Below are 18,946 nucleotides of genomic sequence, written 5' to 3' on the forward strand. Positions count from 1 at the left end.
AGCAGTTTGCTCCTGAAGGTCTGCACCCCGTGGAGGAGACTCACGTTGGAGAAGTTCGTGAAGGACTGTCTCCCATGAGAGGGACCCCACGCTGGAGCAGGGGAAGGATGAGAGGAGTCTTCCCCCTGAGGATGAAGAAGGGGCAGAAACACCGTGTGATGAACTGACCATAACCCCCACTCCCCGTCCCCCTGTGCTGCTGAGGGGGGAGGAGGTTGAAGCCGGGAGTGAAGTTCAGCCCGGGAAGATGGGAGGGGTGGGGGGAGGTGTGTTAAGAGTTGATTTTATTTCTCATTCCTCTACTCTGTTTTGCTTAGTAATAAATAAGATGAGTTCCCTCTCTAAGTTCGGTCTGTTTTGCTCGTGATGATAATTAGAGAATGATCTCTCCCTGTCCTTATCTCGACCCGTAAGTTTTCTTTCATTGTACCTTTTCTCCCCTGTCTAATGAAAGAGGGGAGTGATAGAGCGGCTCTGGTGGGCACCTGGCCCTCAGCCAGGGTCAACCCACCACAAGCGAGCATAAAACTTTTAACAACTTAGTTTTCTAAGTTTCAGGTAACTTCTATTTTTGCCCCCATTGGCATAATCAGCACTGACTAGCCAGAACTGTTTTTCAAAAACCCAAATAGCACATCTTAAACTGGAATTGAATAGTATCTTGCTGTTGGGTTCCTCTCCACATTGCTTCTCTTAATGATATATACAGATCCTCCAAAAACTCAGTATGTTTAACATCAAAATATTATTTAGTACATACTGAGACACAATACAGTGTCAAATTAATTTATTAGATTCTGGGGCAGATTGGTCCGTGCAGGAGAATGGGACATTGTTTCAGTTGTCAGCTGGTTTTGTGCGACTGACATGAGGCACAATGTACCTTTCAGCACAGAGGGTAAATCATCATCCACATAAATAATACTGCAGTCTGGTTTTAACCCCTAGTATAGTGTCAAGCTTTTTCTCTAGAAATCAGAAATGCTCATGAAATGTGTTTCACTCTGCTCCACAATCAAATACAAATTTTCAGAGGTTTGGGGAAAATTATTATAGAAGTCTTACTCAATCAGAAGTTTCAGCATTTTAATAAAGGCATCCTGATACACACATAACTTGATATTAAAAAAAAAAAAAGAAAAGCAAAAATGGGTGTTAAGCTGATGATTCTTGAAGTATTAACAAGGAAAATGTGCAGCTCATTTAAAATTACACTGTATGGTCATAAACATAGCAAGGCTGAGAGGAAAATGAAATGGCCAAACCCTGAGAGAGGCTCTGATCTTTTAGCCCATGAGAAGCTCTACTCGTGCTCGCAGGCTCAGGTTCAGCAGAAGGTTTCACAAGGTATGCGGCACTATCCTCTAACGAATCTTCCTCCAGTTCAATTAGTGCATCTAAACTCCACGCCTGTGTCTGCCTTCACTCTCCTAGGCGCCTTACTTGTTACACCTCTTTGCTGTGCAAATGAAGCGATAGCTCCCCTCCACTGAAGGCCATCATCCATTTTCAGCCAGCCCTGGCATCCAAACTCCAGCCCTGGCCAGAGGCATCACCAGTCAGCGTTAGCTGCTGGCTGTGACATGAATTCCAGTGTTGTGGTCCTACCTGCCACCATACCTCCAGCCCTGCAGAGCTGACACAGTGGCCAGAGAGGATTAATTCCCATTAAACCGAGTAAACTGTTAGTTATTTAACAGAACTACCTGTGGAATTACAGAGCTGTTGATTCAATGTAACAGCAGACTCTAGGACAGGCTGGGGTATTTTAGCATTGTTTATCTGCAGCATTCATTTACCATGGAGTTCACAAACTCTATTCCCGTCAGGATGAATTTGTCGTTTGCGTGGGCTAAAAAGGCATATTTGAATCCCAGAAATACAAACCACAGGAGGTTTAGGAAATGCAATTTTCACCAACTTATTATTTTAGTCTTTGCCTGCCCTTGAAAACCTGTAGTGGTCCCTGCAGCAGGACTTGCCCAGTACTCACGACTTGGATGATTACTGTACACTCCCACCTGGCAAACCACAGTTTTCAAACTACACGGGCTGAGAAACAAATGCAGTGACCAGGTAGCCAACGCATTGCGTTGATGATCAGGACACCTGCCTATTCTTTTTTTGTTTCCTTTTTTCTTTAAACCTAGGTCTGCCACTGCTTTTGCAAGTGACTTTGAGCATGTTATTTCTCCCCAGATTTCCATTTATAGTCAGAATACAACTGTTACCACTACTAACCTCCTTGCTGATGCTTCTTGGACGTATGGGTGTGAAGCCCTGTTTCTCAGTTAGGTATTGTTAGCTAGTGTCTGCCCATGCCAATTCACTGACAGCAAAAAATGTGAAAGTGTGTAAAATCCTAAAAATTGCTATTACAAATTCTTGTGTGAAATGAAAAATGAAGTCATGATACCACGTTCACTGTTACTACTGGATCTGGGCATTGCACATCACCTGGCAGGACAGACAGGATACAGTCAGGAGAGAATTCACAATTAGCATTTTTGTCAGGTTACCTGGAACAAGTAATAACATTTATTCCACCCTGATACTTCCTGATATTCCACCCTGTGTGATATCTACAATACGTTAGAGGGCTCAGAAAGACAGTGCCTCGTTTGGCATGAAGTCTGCCACAGTGGGATGATCCTTTTACACGCTTTTAATAAATGTTAGCCAGCAGAGTGAGTTGGGACCGCTTCAGCATTTTACCTGACCTAGCCATGATAGTTTTGAACTATAAGGAACCACCCTAACGTCAAGTTTTCTGTCTTGTGAAACCTCATCCTTCAATGAAATCAAGCATCTCAGCTTCGTCAGAAAAGTCCGTTCAACACCATTTCCTCTGAATGACCAATGCTAATTGTTGCTGGTTACACGTACGTTTCACATACTTGCCATTCACTGGAAAGTGCACAGACATATTTTGATAGCAATGGAGACAATCTCCATTTACCACATAGCCTTTGACATCCTTTGACATCCTTTGACATCCTTTGACGAGGGATCTCCAACAGGCAGGACAAGACGGTGTTCTTCCCTTACCAGAGCACGCACAGGCTGGCATGTCGACAGACCGACCAGCTGTAGTCCTGTAGTAACTCCTCTGAGTACGTCAGCCTGTCAGTCAACAACACAACCTTGCTCTTCAAATACGCAGCCAGCACGCATGCATTTCTGTTTTCAAAATGGCATAGGTAATTTTCTCTTTCAGAAGAGGTTACAGTTATCCTTTCTTCAAAAAGTAAACCTGTGGCATTTTTCATACGTTTGCTACTTTTCACAAACGGCTGCTCCATGCGTAAAAGGTCAGTGTGAGGGAACAGGTCTGAGATAAAACCTTTCCCCCACTCAAACTGTGACTTTTTTTTTAATCTTTCTTGCTCAGATAAGCACACACACAGCTACTTTCAAAGAGAAAAGATGTATTATTGTAAGGCTATACAAGATTATTATAAAGCTATGTTTTCAAAGTCAACAACCTTGATCCTCCAGTCCCAGCACTGGGAAAAACCATTAAAGCGAGTGAATGAAATTCATCTCAGTGCCATACGCCCACAAAAGTAGCTGAACCAGCTATGTTGTACATAGGCTTCTCTAAAAGCTAAGGAGGCATGCTGTCTTACAGGTGGTTCTCCCTCTCATTCTCACCCAAGGAGAGCTTTTCCAGAGGGTGGAAGGAGTAAAGGCAGTTTTGTGGAATGAATACTGCAGTAGATGTCAGCTTATTTATTTAAGCCTGATGCTACTACAAAACAATGCGCATATCCTAATCCTGTCCAGAACTGCTTTTACAGATGCTGCCTACGCAGAACTAGTTTTATGGATGTAACTTAGATAAGTTACAGTGGAGCTTAACTTACACAGCAATTTCAACTGTGATAGGTAAAGAGAGGGGCTCATGCTCCAGTCTCCCCAATGCACTCAGCTTTGCTTCTGCTCTCCCCCTCCAATCCCTCGGCGTCAGCGCAGCAGGAAAGCGAGCGGCAGCCGCACAGACCCCATGCGCTTGCTCTCACCAGTGCTCTGCTCTCAGTCCAGAAAGCGTAATGACATCTCCTGTGAAATAGCTCTCTTCAGCTTCTCAGGGGCAAGATGGGTCCTACTGCTGCCAGTGAAACTTCAAACCCCCGTTTCCTTGTTTGCTGAGCTATTGTAGCATTCATAAACCATGTGTGTTGCCACTTCTCTTTGTTCCCTTTTGTCACTCTTTAAAAAAACACTTTCCCCCCTCCATAAACCAGAAAAAAAATATTTTATTAACAACGTTTAAAAACAAAAAGTTATTTTGTTGGAACTAGACGACCTCTCAGAATTACCACAGCCTCACATACTGGCTAGCCAAGCAGGCAAGAGACACCCCGACTGTTGGCTGCATCATGACTGCCCCACGTCTCACTGCAACGCTGATGTGAATGCCCTCCCATTCAAACCCACAGAAACAGCCTGCTGAGATTTTTCTCCTGGGCAAATCCCTGAAGCTGTTAGGCCCAGGAGTCGAGGACCATTTTGTCCTCATTTCCTACACTGCAAGAAGTTAAGGCGTACTGAGAAATGCATTGGTGATTTTCCTTATTTTACAGCTCAGGCATGGAAGAAACTTTAGGTCCGATAAAAGCTAAGGTAGTTTTGAGACACAGATTGGGGCTGCTTCGAGAGAAGATCTCAATCTCCATGCTGAACTCCCAACAGCTGGTTCCTGCTGGAGCCCCGTACAACAAAATGGTGGTGACCTCAACACAGGTCTTGGCAAAGGCACCACTAGGAGCAGGTTCACGTAGGGCACCGAGGCACTTACCATCAGCTTGACATAAGGCAGATTGAGAGCAAGCAAGCGAGAGGGGGGGGTGGTCTCTACAACACCTTCATGTCTACTGTGACCAGTAGCATGTCCCAGTCCATGATTCCAGTAAGTGCTGTGCCATGGCCTGTGGAGACTGCGGGTTTATTTTCATCTCTGGTAGATGGGAACAACCTGGGGCTGACAACTCTCTCTTTAGGGTCTTCCACCAGGATGTGTCCTCCCCATTCAAGTTTTCACAGGAAGGGGGTTGAATCCTCCTGTGACAGCAACTGGTACACTGAGCACCCTTCCCACAGACAGCAGATTTTGTGGCTTCAGGATAATTATCTGGCTAAGTCAATGGAGACAGACTAGCCAGATGTGGAGGGAAGGTCCAAAAAGAACCAGCAGACAAAGGACTTCTTGCTCGCTGAACTGGTGTTCCTAAGATACTCCACATAAGGCAGTGAAGTACCACACCACAGAAGATTTTGTCTGCTTCCTCCTGACCTACACATCTGATAAAGAGTGACAGAGAATCTGGTCACCATCTTTCGTGGGAAAATAATTGCCAACCAGGAAATTAATTCCTCAAAGTAACTTTGAAAGCCTCAACCAAACTAAGATGATTTCTTTCTAAAAACTGTTAGTGTGGAACAAGTTAAGGGATTGCAAACCCATGCAAGTCCCCTTGATGTCAGTGCGAGTCCTGCACTTACTGCTGGAGCCGGGATTTCACTGTTTGTAAAATGGATTGAAAAGAATAAAAAAGAAAACAGAGTATCAATTAACTGATCATTCAGAAAATCATAGTAAGTGTTTCTCATCAGTGTGTATTAACTGCAATAGTTATAACCACACTGATGGTAAAAAAAAAAAAATTATGTAATTCTCTAATTTCCCCCTGCACATGCAAATAAAAATCAATTAAAGGCTACTACAATAGTAAGAAATATCTAACCAACAAATGTCAAAGGCTGTAATCTTATCACATTAGTTTTCAAAACCTTTTACATAACTTGCATAATTTAAATATTTACAAAATATAAACTTTCTTGTCTTATCAAAAATAGGTCTTTGCACATTTAAACAACAGAAATCCTTTCACGTGATGCTTTTTAAGCCAGGCATTAAATCATTGCATAAAAATAAACAACCTTTCACAGATGTGAAATAAAACTGAGCCAACATATGGAGGGGGAGAAAATGTTATCAATAACTGTTTAAATATTTTAGTGGTGTGAGCCAATCCATAAATTACATCATTGTGCATTGAACTTACTTAGGATGCAACCTATTGGAAAGTTCTTAGCTGCTTATTCTATAAGAGAAAGCAATGTTTTAAAGTTTTTTTCACTTTATGGAAGATTTCTTTGGGCTGAGTCTCACATGGCTAATTATGAAAATGACGGTGAACCACCAGCAAGATGGTTGAACGTGACAGGTTATTGCATACAGTCCAACAGTGGGGTGACGATCAGTTGACTCGCAAATTGTGTGTTCAGATACTGAGGAAATGCCTACGAAGGATTTTATTTCCTTCAAATACCAAACTGTATTTCTGTCCCTCCTCAGACCCGTCCTTTGTGTGTTTGAAAGACAACCTATGAAAAAAAATCCCGAGGTTGCTATGTGGTACACGATTCACGTTCACGAAGCTGTGCTCCAGCCCCTCTACTCTGGACGCAGCTTGCTCCATGCCAATGGGCCCTCCTCGTCCGTCCAGGCAGAGCCCAGCTCTCTGCGGTCACGCACGTTTCTCAGTGCCAGGTGCTTTCCTGCACATTATGCAGGAGATGGCTTTCCGAAGGGTCACAAAGCAAATACTTCATGGTCAACAGCAGAACATTTCCCCTATCTTTTTTTTTCTTTTTCTAAAGCCTGCAGAAATAAACCATCTAGTGGATCCATCTAGTCCTAGTTTTAGAAACACAGGTATAAAGATTATATCTAATGTATCTTACACATCCTCTTAACTCCTCAGTCTCTGGCTAACGAGATCTTGAGTTTTCTCCACTGTACCTACTGACTGCATGGACCTTCAGGACGTTGTGGCTGTTAAAGACTTGGAAAGTTTTGTGTCTGTCCCTGCTCATGGAGTTATTTGTTCAAATGTGTCACCGGGAGTCCTTTCTTGTTGTTTTAGCTGTCCCTGTGTGCAGGCTGCTGTTCACTCGGTTGCCCTTTCACATGCCAAATTCTTGGACTCCCCGCTGTTTGGCAATACCCATTCTCCTGAGGCTCATCCCCCCGCAATCCCACACGGTAAGAGTAATTGCTGCCTGTGTGGCAGTTGCGTGTACCAAACCGCGCGGGATGGTTTGGCCGTGTTTGCTGTACTTCATCTCATTTGCAGGTGTGTACGTCGGTCATGGTCTCGCACCGTCGACAGCGCACATAGCAGCACCAGACAAACTTGCATTCACACCTTTCCACGTGCCTGACAACGTGGGTGTTATACCCGCGCCCACAGCAGAGGAGGTTGCAGCCATCGGGTCCCTCCGAGGTGCGGTTACATTCCCTTCCCTGAGTTCCAGGGATCCCCAATTTTTGGTCTTCGACACAGTAATTGGGTGATTTGTTTATGTACAGCAGGTCTTCTTTCCCAATTGGTATTTTCCGCTGGCTTTTCTCTTTCCTGCGTAGCTTTTTCTTCAGTCTGTCTGATATCTGTATGCTGTTTTCATACTTATCCTTTAAAAACCGGCCAATCTTTTCAAAGGAGGACATCGTTTTCCAACAAGTTTTCACAGCACAGGACCCAGAAACACCATGACAACGGCAATCCACTGACATCAGCTTTGCTACAGCCTGAAAGCAAAGGGAAAACAATATTTGGATGCGGTCTTTCATTCATTAGGAATACTGCCTGACATCAGTAACACAGAGGTCTCGAAGTATTGAATATTACAGCTGCCATTCCCATTTCAGCGACGGGGAAGCCAGAGCACAGGAGGATAAATGTTAGGAATCAGGTTTCCAACTCTGGACCCCCACTATGGGAAGCCTGATCTCCAGAAGTGCTCTGCATTTGCACTTTGCAATGGCAATAACGTAGCAATATTGAATCACAATAAAGAAAGCTTGTATTTCTGGCTGGATTTTCATTCTGGAGGATCCTAAATACTTGAAATGACACGTCCTGTGTCACTGCTCTCACTGCTAGAATGCAAACAGCATTCTAGTGGGGAATAGCAGGAGGGAAGCAGAGACTGGACAGGTAACGGCACTGTTCCTACGTTGGAAGACATTTACCGGGCAGGTCTATGCCATCTTTTAAGGGTGCCTTGTGGCTACCATCAAGATCACTAAATGTTCACAACGTAGTCTGTAACTAAGGCCACAGGAATGGCTTGAGGTTGCACAACAGTGCCTGTGTGACCAGCGTGGCTCAGCATCGGAAGCAGCACAGCGTACAGGCTGGAGATGCCTCAGGGCAGACGTGTGCTGGAAGAGCAGGAGGACGGCCCCGTCTCTGAGCTGCAGGCAAAAGCCATCAAAGGAGCCACTACAGGTCAGCAGAGCTATCTTCAGGTATTCTGGAGTAAATCTCAGGTGTTTACAACTTACAGGATCAAACCCTGTTCTTGTAATTTAGACATAGTAGTACTATCATGGGTTTCCAGTGTTTCCAGTTGCATAATGGCTCTACTTAACAAACTTTGATCGTTGCATTCACATTGCTTTTATAACTTTCAACGTTTTAGCAATATTTCCACAGTTATTACCAACATTCAAATACCCTTAGGTGAGCTACTTTTCTACACCCGTGCAGATGCAAGCGCTGGGCTGAACAATAACTGTCTGACCAACAATGGGAATCTGCAGCCTGCGATAAGCTTTTGCAACACTCAAGAATTTTGGCTCAGTTTATACAAGACCAAGCCTCAAAGAACTGGAATCTGTAAACAAGCAGTAACTTTCTTTATCTGGAACTGCAACTCAAATTGTCAGCAGACAATCAATACCTCCTTCTGGAATATCTAATAGTCAGAGTATATGATTAGACTTGTGACACATCTCACATTATAGTTTGGAAAAGTGCACAGAAAAATCATCGCATGCACAGATATAGCAAAAGGACAAGATATCATAATTTTTATTTTGGTTTGGTTTACTTTTCCATTAACATACCCTCTGGAGCCATCCTGTAGACTCATTCAGGCCACTGGTTAATGGTGTAGAAAGCCCATGTTACCATCTTCCATTTTCTATCCTTTCCCCTCATATTTAATTTCCACAATAAAGGCAATTGGGAAGTGTAACAGAAAGTGTGAATTTTAAATGAATTCATAGTAAGTTTCTCTTAAAACTTCTCATGCAGCAAGGCAAATACAGATTCAAATTACTGCTCTGTGGAGGAACCACTATTTCCCACAAAATGGGAAGACAAACCCCACCTCCACCCCAACTTCATGATATTTATTAATTTTCACCCTAAACCATTTACTCCATAACCCCCACAAATATTAACCACTGTCAATCTATGTCTTTTTCAAACTGTCTTAGGGAAAAAAAAAAAAACAACAGAAGACAACTGTCTAACACTTTCCTCTGTTTTTTCCTTGAGAAAGCAGTTTCATTTGTGCCTGTTCCGAAGCCCTGATTCTGCAGTGAGACCAGAGCCCTGAAATCCTACCAAGCCCCACTGACCCTCAGCAGGACCAGAAATAAACTCAGGTCCCAGACTGCTTTGTAGCTCAGGCAGCACAAATGCCATCCTCAGAGTTTCAGAGCTAGTCAAGGCACAGAACAGATAAAATGAGCAGTTTCTACCCCGTGTGTTAAACTGGGACTTTTCATCATGGTAAATGCAGTCACTGAAGTTTGGGATGAGTCCGACATGGTTAAATCCAGTGGGAGCTGAGGCCTCCCGGCACGTTCTGCCCCAAAGATATTGACACAAGACCAAGTTGGTATTTGCATATAACTCTACAAACATTATTAAAAATACACATGACCAAAGTGTTTGCTTGGAGTCGTATCTCTGGTGAATGAACAGGACCTATTTGTTGGTCGAGGTTACTACAGAAGCCAAACAAGCAAGGTATTCAAAGAACCATTAGCAAGAAAGAGCAGGTGTATGCCCTGACCTAGAACAGCCATAAGCCTTCCAAACTAAACCTGGTGAAGCAGTGCACCAATACAGGAGATATTTCTACATGCTGTGGAATGCTTTTGGGATTGGAGATTTTTCCCCATCCTTGCAGAAATAAGAATATTGCAACAAACAGACCCTCACCCCAGAGCACACACAGATTCTTTCACTGGCAAATCAAATGGCAGTAATTCTTGTAGATACTTATCTTCCCTCCTTCACAGGCTAGTTTCTGTTTAATAGACAGGCGTGACCTTATGCTCGTATCTCCAGAATCTATCAATAAGGAAATCACGGCGTAGTCAGAATATGCATCATTAATACCTAACAGTGATTAAGGCAGATGAGAATTAGAGATCCAAGGACAGAAAGTCTTTGTTAGAATACAGATAACTTAAGAAAATACCAAGGGCAAGAGACACACAGTATTGACAAATACATTTTACACACAAACAGAAGGGATTTAACAGTATTTTCCATTTCTAATGACCAGTTATTTGTATCAAGACAAGTAACTGGAATCTCAAAGTAGTTCAAAATCACATTGTGCTGTAAGATTTATAAGGTTACAGATTTAATTCTTGCTCTCACTGCAGTATGATAGGGTACTAACTAGGGAAGAAACAACAGGGGAAAAATATACAATGTGGTTTGGGTAAAGAAGTGTGCTTCCAAGTCTGCTAGAACCAGGCATAGTAAAATCTGGATGAGGCAGAAGGATCCACAAATTGTCAGGGGAAGCACTGGACATGGCTGCTAGGTGCTAAGGGTGAGATACTTCCATGTGGGCAAGTAGCCCAGCAGATAACACTCAGAGTCCTTCTCTAAGGCTAAATTCATGAAAACCAAAGGGAGACAGAGTTTCTAAACAGGAGCAGAAACTGATGTTGGAGTCTCAGGCTGATATAAAAATATAAAAATGCAGCATATATTGGCAGTGTATGGAAGATCAGATCAATGCAAAAACTACAAACGTGGTTGAGTGTGGAAGCACTGAGAGCATCTGCAGCTAGCGGTTACAGACATTTGGGGGTTTTTCATTCTCTGTTGCTCAGGCTTCTCACATGAAGCTTTGATGCAATCTGTTTTAGAATGATTTATGGTGTTATCACAATTGTTCACGAACCCAGGTTATTGCTTCCTAGCTGCTAGGATGGGCAAGTTTTCTGATTGGACTCCAACATATTTTGGGTTGCCTCTACTGCCAGCACAGGGAGCTGACATCTTGCTTTGGCTGATCACAAAACATGCCGCTGGATCTCAGGCTGCCACATGAACTTCAGTGAACAAGCACTCAAAGCTGAACACCTGGCAAAATTTAGGGACTAGGAATCTTCTCTTGCTGTTTTCTTGCAAACACAACTAAGAGGGTGCCTGTAGAGCCGATGCAGCCTTCTGGTGGTACGTGATCAGTGTGGAAAGGAGCTGGGTCCACGAGCGTTGTGTTCAGCCACAAGCCCACCGGAGCAGCTGCTCTTGCCCCTGTTGCCTCTCACTGCTCTCAGCTCTGGTGGTACTAGCGCAACAAGAGTACAGGGTTAAGTGATGAACTGGATACAGTGCTGAACACTGATCTGTGTTAAAAATTAACCTGGAAAAAAAGATCATTTTTAAACTGACTTCCTTTCAGTGATCAAATGCAATTAACAGAGGGAGCGGCGTGGGTTGGGAATTTGTGGCTAGAACAGGCGGATGGACAGAAAGTGGAGATTAGTCTGCAGCAAAAGAAAGTGTCAGTGGAATTGTAGTTTATATACCCCTTAATGCCAATTAATGCTTAACATCCCCAAGCTAAGCTCTCTGTTTGCAGGCACTGTTCTCAGCTGTGAGACGGGGGCTGCCAGTACTTGTTTTTGCAATGGGAACCGATGCCTGTAATCAAACAGCCTAATTTAAGCCACTGGTAGAACTAATAGGACTATTCGTGAAGACAAGCATATGTTCCACCAGAGGTGCAGCACTTAAGAACAGTTGCAGACTGTTGCTGGGTCTGTTACCAACCCACAAGAATCAGTAAAAAGAAACTGATGAGCCAAGCTATTTCAATGTGAGAACACAAGTCCTGCACACCAAATAAATTTCCACAAGTGCAAAACTGAACAGAATTCTTCCATCTGTAAAAAAAATACTAATACAATAATAGTCAACCCATACTGCCTGACTCATTACAATGCTGAAAGATGACGAACATTTATCTTGTGGCAGAGTAAGGAATGAAATTGGGATCTTCTGAGGTTCAGGTTAGTATCCTAAACAGTGGACAACCCAGTCAAAGGATCCTTACTGTTTTAAAATTGAGATATATTGGATTTAACTATGAGATGTAGAAATGTAGAGTAGTATTTTGTACGGAAATGCAAAAGGAAGAAGAGAATTCTGCACATACCAGTTCCATTAGTAACTCCAAACAAACACAGAAGTATTGTCCCTGGAAGACTGCTCTTGCAAGACACAGAACCAGGAACATGATAGTATTTATTACAAAAGGTCATAAGGTACCAAAATATATTGCAAAATATCCTTCTTGTAAGCCCCAAAACATGAAGGTCAACATTTTCCAACATCTCCTAGTTAAGAATTTTGAAACTATAAAAATCAAGATTTCTGCTCAACTTTACTTTGGCTAATATCACTGCTAGAAATCCCAAGTAGCAACCATTAATATTCTCTTTCACTCTGGACAGTGGTCAAAATATTTGCTTTATCCTACAGTTTGCCGTTAAGTTACAAAATATTTATTTGCAGAAGCTGACTAAATACCCTGCATATTTTCTTCCAAGATAATGAACAACAAATACACCATTGATACAAAATCAGTGAAATAAGGATCTTCCAAGCTTTCAGGCTTTCAGTGGATTTTTTTCTTTTTTAAAAAGCAGCAAAGTGTCTTGGAAAAGGAATAAACTCATGTGCACCGAATGAGCCTGTGACAGCATACTTCGAGAGCCTCGCTGGAGAAGAAAAGCGTGAAAAGCGTGAAACCTTGAGAGGTCCTCAGGACCTGATGGATCTTCTTCGGCCAGATTCTACCCTGTTCCCAGAGACTGACAGCCTAGTCTAGAACTCTGGTTTCATGAAGTTATGTATGGTAAGAGGTACTGCTCAACATGAACAGTAATAAAAGATACTACAGTTGCATAACATTAAAGATGTGGGTTCCAAATCAATTATATTTTCATGCATGTAACAAGCATCTAAGACAACTTTGGATCCTGTCAAAAATACTATTTCTGGAAAATGAAGACTCACTTAACCTCATCCTCCAACCCCTTGTAGCTTTAGCTCACTATTTGAAAATATGTTATCTTCAGCTGAATGCACTCTTCCCCTTTGCCAGTCACTCCTGTCCCCATGACGAAGGTGCCCAACTGTCTGTGCGACCGCTATAGGTGAGATCAGGGAACTGATCCAACTGTAAAGAAATCAACCCCCAAAACCAGTTTCTCTTCCAGGCTGTGTGTGTGACTATGTGTGTTTTTAAAGCTCCTTGGTACAGTTCACAGCGCAAGACCCCAGACAGTTGTGCTGGCATACCTGCAGCAACGAGAGATGAGCACAAGGGTGGTGCTGGAAGACCATAAGCGAACGCTGTCACTGAAGACAAAAGGACAGCAAACTAGCAAACTATGGTTCTACTCCGCTCTTGTGAGACCCCACCTGGAGTACTGCATCCAGCTCTGGGGGCCCCAGTACAAGAAAGACATGGAGCTGTTGGAGAGAGTCCAGAGGAGGGCCACGAAGCTGACTGGAGGGCTGGAGCACCTCTCCTATGAGGACAGGCTGAGAGAGTTGGGGTTGTTCAGCCTGGAGAAAAGGCGGCTCCAGGGAGATCTAATTGCGGCCTACCAGTACCTGAAGGGGCCTACAGGAAAGATGGTGAGGGACTGTTTATCAGGGAGTGTAGTGACAGGACAAGGGGTAATGGGTTTAAGCTGAAGGAGGGTCGATTTAGATTAGATGTTAGAAAGAAATTCTTTACTGTGAGGGTGGTGAGGCACTGGAACAGGCTGCCCAGAGAAGCTGTGGATGCCCCCTCCCTGGAAGTGTTCAAGGCCAGGCTGGATGGGGCTTTGGGCAACATGGTCTAGTGGAGGGTGTCCCTGCCCATGGCAGGAGGGGTGGAACTAGGTGATCTTTGAGGTCCTTTCCAACCCAAACCATTCTATGATTCTGTGATTCTACTGCTGCTGCTAACATAAAGAGCAGGGTATCAAAGAGAAGACCATCTAAACACAGAAATCACATCTCTCTTTCTCTTTGAAGTTCCTCTGGAACTTTGCACTCTTCTTCCCTACACTCCCACTGTCACCCTAACCTGAGAAAATGGCATTGTCTAATGACAAACATGAGTACTAAAATAAAAATTCATATCTGTACTGTATATTAAAAATCATGAAATTAAGAGAGATAGTTTTATGGAGATGATTATCTCCTCCCCTAACTCTCTCTACAAGCATGATAAATGACCCTTTGCTATTTTCCTAAGGAAATAATCACTTAATCTTCTGTTCCTCTTATTTACATCAGCTGACTGGCATCTCATTAAACTCACAGTAACTGTTGTCAGCATCTGCTTAGGTTTAAAGTTTGCTTCTTCTGCTTCAGACCTGAAAAGGGCCTATGTCCCTGAAAGATTTTCTAGTTTTCCAACTATATACCTGAATTGAATAAAATAACATATATTACCTTATAAAGTGTAAAAATTAGTTTAAATTAAAATAGTTTGCAATGATATCACCATGGCTCTTATGATGGCTTACTATGGCTAGTCCCCATCTATGGCAGATAGGTAAGCTGTTTTCAGTAAAACCCACTGATGCTGCTTCTGGCTACAGGAAATTACCGAGTCACAGTGGAGTCCATCAATATGTGTAGTCAAAACCAGAGGGTCTCAATTTCTTTTCTTTAGTTATAGCTGTGTCACTGACCAGAACAGATTTGAAGTATTATGGGGCCACAGAGAGTCATTAAACACTTTTACAAAGTTAAAAACTCCAAGGTAAAGCAGAGAAAGTAATTTTAAAGCCAGAACCAGAATCCAAGTCTCTGCCATTCCAGATGTAAGCCCAAGCACAGGACTGCAGACTCACACCTCCCTATATTGGCTTTTTCTGTCTCCATGTATCATCCTCTGCAGAACAAGACAGAAGGACCGAACATCACACACCCCCACATTCCTTCTGCAGCTGTGGGTTTGAAGTCCCTTGGGCTGAAGAAGAGCTATCTGAAGCCAGTCACCTCTCACTTCTCCGACGAGTGCCCTAACCAGTAGGATACTTTAAAACATGAGTGACATTTCCATCCCATCTTTTAAAGTAAAAGCTTAACTCTCAATTTCCTCTCTGAATGATTCTGCTCTCAGACGCAGACCCCAGACCGTGGATACCAATGGGGTAACGATGCCTTATAGCCCCTCTCTCTGCTCTTTCAGTATTAGAGAGAAGTAAAAATGCAGGTCATGATAGTAACAATATTACAGATAATAAATGAAAAAGCTCCTAATGTATTATGCTGATAACAAGACTATTTCAAGTTTGCTACAGAATATCAAATATTAGCCCAGACCTAATTCGTATTTTGTGGATTTTATTTTAACCTATGAAGTTTACTTAGTTAAAACCAGCTCTGATTCTGGGTTTGTACACCTTTGCTTCAGTGGTGTTAATGCTGTTCTTGCCACTGGCCTCATCTGTACCTGCAGTCAAGGACAGGCCTCGTTTGGTTAATGACATTTTGTCAATGAAGATGACCAAGTAATTGCTCCCATTTCTGAATGGTGACACATACCTGCCTCCCAGCCTCATTGTTGTGCAGGTTCATTGCCGCCAGCCCGCTCCCGCTCTTGCCCGTTACGTTCTTAACGGGCACATCCAGGAACTTTCTGCTGAACGACATTCCGTAGTGGATATCATCAGAGCAGCCGCCCCAGTGCCAGCCCTCGCTGGCCGAGCCGCCGTGCAGCAGGCTCGTGTCGCAGGAGCACTCGGTCATGTTCCCTGCGCTGCACGATCGCGTCACCGAATGCACAAGGCCCGCTGATGTCACTGCGTATATGAACGCAGTCTCCTTCGTGCCTACAAAGCAAGGCATGAATATATTACTTCATAACTCCTTGATTACCTTCCTGGCGGAGCTGTAGAAACTGATTTTACAAGCCAGACTATTTATTATTAAAAGGGAACAGTTACAAGTTTAAAGTCATCACAGCTTGGTCTGTAGAGTTAACTTGTTTAAAGCAGTGGATGTTCACGTCCAAAAAAGACTTCAGGGGCTCTTCATATGACCGTGCTATTAATGGTGCTGTTTCTGACTGCTTGTACCATGAAATTTTTGGTAACTCCTTTCTAAATTTGGTTGGGAACTTTATTTGCCACAGAAACTTTCAAGCCAATTAAGTTTTAATAATAAAAAAAAAATCAAACCCAAAACAAACCACACGCCAAACCCCTTACTCCACACTCTGCTTTTCACTATTCATATTGATTTGAAGAAGAAGAAGAAAAGGTTAGTTCAGATCCCAGAGAAGGAACTTGAATCTGTCACGATCCCGGGCTACTTTGGTATAGGGCCAGAACTTACCTCATGCTAAATTTAGCAAACATTGAGGTTGTTCTAATTCACAAAGGTTGCAAACAGCCCCAAGAATCTTAAACCAGGCAGAAATCGAGATGGCACAAGGATATTTAGGCCATGTGCTTCTCCTAGAACAAGCTGGCCATGGGAAAAATGGCAGTATAAAAACCCTTTAACTCTTACATCTCAGAAGAATCTTGGTGGGACCTGCCTGGGCCTCTTCAGCCAGTACTATTCTCTGTGACTTCTGGCATAATGTGGCACAGATTTTTAAACCATGTTAAGCAAGGTATACTCTTTAAGCAAACTGAAAATCAATGCCTGGCCATTAACTGCAGCTAAAATTTCACTTTACTAATTTCCACTGTTTTAAAAACAACTTGTTATTTCCAGTCTCCCAAGTTTCCACTCATGGGCGGAGAGTTCCTGTTTGTCTCTCCTGTGTGGATCAGTCTGCAGTGCTGGTACCATCATAAAATGCTCCCACAGAACATACTAGTGAAGCTTTGTGGATTAGCAGTGCCACTCATTTATGGGTTTGTAGGAAATGACCTCCCCATTGGACAGAAGGGACTAACATACAACACATATGGCTACATGTAGTGGGGTAAACTACTCCTGCTCCCTGTTGTTCTTTTCCATTTTGGAGTATTCGTTACACTTGATTGCTCATTTTATGTGTTCATGGTTAACGTTTGGGGTTTTTTTCACTGTTGTAGTATAAAGTGAAGATTGCACAAACACAAAACGAAGTACTACAATACTTGAGTTCATATCAATGGCTACAGCAAAATCACTGAGCAGAGTGCTCAAAAGAAACTTGTGGGATCAAGACCATTTGATACAAACAAAACGTCCTTATTTCAGAGTAAATTTCAGCAGTGCCATTATCAGTTCATGCAACAAAAGCAGCTTTGGTCTTGCTGGGCTGAGCAATACTGCCTAATTGAGCACATATGATACGTTTTAATGTAATTCACATTGCATATGGTGCTGTGAGCAGATTCTTACCTGCAATCAAGTGACCTTTTCGAAATACTATGTGTCATTACTGCACTTATTTAGTAATTATGACATAAGGGGATAAACCCAACATCAGTCTAAGAATAACAACATTTCAACACAATTAAGTGGATCTAGTTAAAGGCACTGTCATCCACGGACGTACTAAGCAAAAATTACAATAAGGCACAATGATTTTGGAAAGACAATGGCAGGTTTTGTCAGCTCGGTGCATTTCGTGTACCTGTGTCAGCCTCCCGGGGCGGATGCGGTAACCGCCCGCCACGACGGCACTCCTCCGCCCGGCGCTGCCGGTCCCCGCGCCCGCCCCGCCGGAGCCCCGGCTCTCCGCCGCCCTCCCCGCGGGACTCCTCCGGGGAGAGGAGAACCGGGGAAGCCCCGCGCCCCTCCCCGCCCCGGCGGGGCGGCGGCGGGCGCACCTGCGGGCCGGCGGCCCCGTGGGGGCCGACACTCACCGCTGCTGAGCTGGTGCCCGAAGGCGGCGGGGGCGGCGGGTCCGCGGCGGGCGGCGGGCGGCGGGCGGCAGTCCCAGCGCTCGTGTCGGAACTGGCTGCGGCACTCCTGGAGGCCCAGGCGCGCTCCCTCCCGGATGGCAGGCACCAGCTCCGGCTTCTGCTTGCACAGGTCCTGCTGCCGGCGGCTCAGCGGCGGGCTGGCGCAGCCCGGCTTCTCCGGCCCGCCGGCGGCGGCGATGCCCAGCCACCTGCAGAAGCAGCCCCCCCGTCAGCGCCGGGCCCCGGCGCACACGAGGGGACGGGCGCCGCGCAGCCCTCCCTCCCGCGCCCGGCTACTCACATCCAGGTGCCGCCGGCGGCGGCGGGGCAGAGGGCGAGCAGCAGCGCTGCCCGCAGCAGGCGCGGTCCGAGGGGGGCCCCGCGCCCCATGGCCGCCGCATCGAGCCCCGCCGAACCGGCGCTGCCCGCCGCCCGGACCCCCGGGCAGCAGGGACCGGAGGGGACGGTCGCCAGTGGCGCCCCCCCTACTCGGCTCTCTCCTCCTCGAGGGGCAGGGGGCAGCTGGCCGGGGGAGCCCGGGCCGTCGGGGGGCCGTCCCGGGGAGGATGGGCTGGAGGGGAGGGCAGCAGGAGGGGAAGCATTGGGAGCGCTTGATTCCCTTCAAGGTGAGAAAGTTGGGTTTGATGTTTTCCCCGGCTCCGTCCCCGGCTCTGCCTCCCCCGCCGCGCATTGGCCGCCCGGGGGCCGGGGCGGGCCGGGGCGGGCCGGGGTGCGTCGGGAGCGCGGGGGCTGCGCACCGCTCCGCGCACCGCTCCGCACCGCTCCGCACCGCACTGCTGTGCCCCGGCCGGGCCTGGTGCAGCTGCTCGCCAGCCCCTCTGCGGTGCTGCCCCTTTCTTCTGGGGTGTGAAGCGCTGAGAAGCTGCTGCGAGGGGTGCTGGCGGGGGGTCCGGGTGTGGCAGAGTGGGGCTGCAGGCAAAAGAACCTGTAGGTCTGCCACAGAAAGAAGGC

The 18,946-nt window shown here is 45.2% G+C and overlaps 1 protein-coding gene across 1 annotated transcript; it reads right to left on the minus strand.

The window, feature by feature from the left end:
- Positions 1-1,084: 1,084 nt before the first annotated feature.
- WNT16 (Wnt family member 16) lies at positions 1,085-18,734 on the minus strand. The gene is made up of 4 exons (XM_075743231.1): positions 18,276-18,734; positions 17,936-18,183; positions 15,672-15,958; positions 1,085-7,597 (listed from the first exon to the last, which is right to left on the minus strand). Exons 1-4 carry the CDS (start codon positions 18,362-18,364, stop codon positions 7,133-7,135), a joined length of 1,089 nt encoding a protein of 362 aa, XP_075599346.1. The 5' UTR covers positions 18,365-18,734; the 3' UTR covers positions 1,085-7,132.
- Between the last annotated feature and the right edge of the window lie 212 nt (positions 18,735-18,946).

Source organism: Balearica regulorum, chromosome 1 (assembly GCF_011004875.1).
Source record: "Balearica regulorum gibbericeps isolate bBalReg1 chromosome 1, bBalReg1.pri, whole genome shotgun sequence".
Lineage (NCBI taxonomy): Eukaryota > Metazoa > Chordata > Aves > Gruiformes > Gruidae > Balearica > Balearica regulorum.

Bases quoted from the DNA above. Each gene is read 5' to 3' on its own strand.
- WNT16 (XM_075743231.1), bottom strand. From the start codon at position 18,364: ATGGGGCGCGGGGCCCCCCTCGGACCGCGCCTGCTGCGGGCAGCGCTG. The intron at 15,959-17,935 runs GTGAGTGTCGGC...CTTGCTTTGTAG, and splicing joins CGGGCACCAGCTCAGCAGCG to GCACGAAGGAGACTGCGTTC. The intron at 7,598-15,671 runs GTATGTGTCACC...CTTTGCTTTCAG, and splicing joins ACAATGAGGCTGGGAGGCAG to GCTGTAGCAAAGCTGATGTC.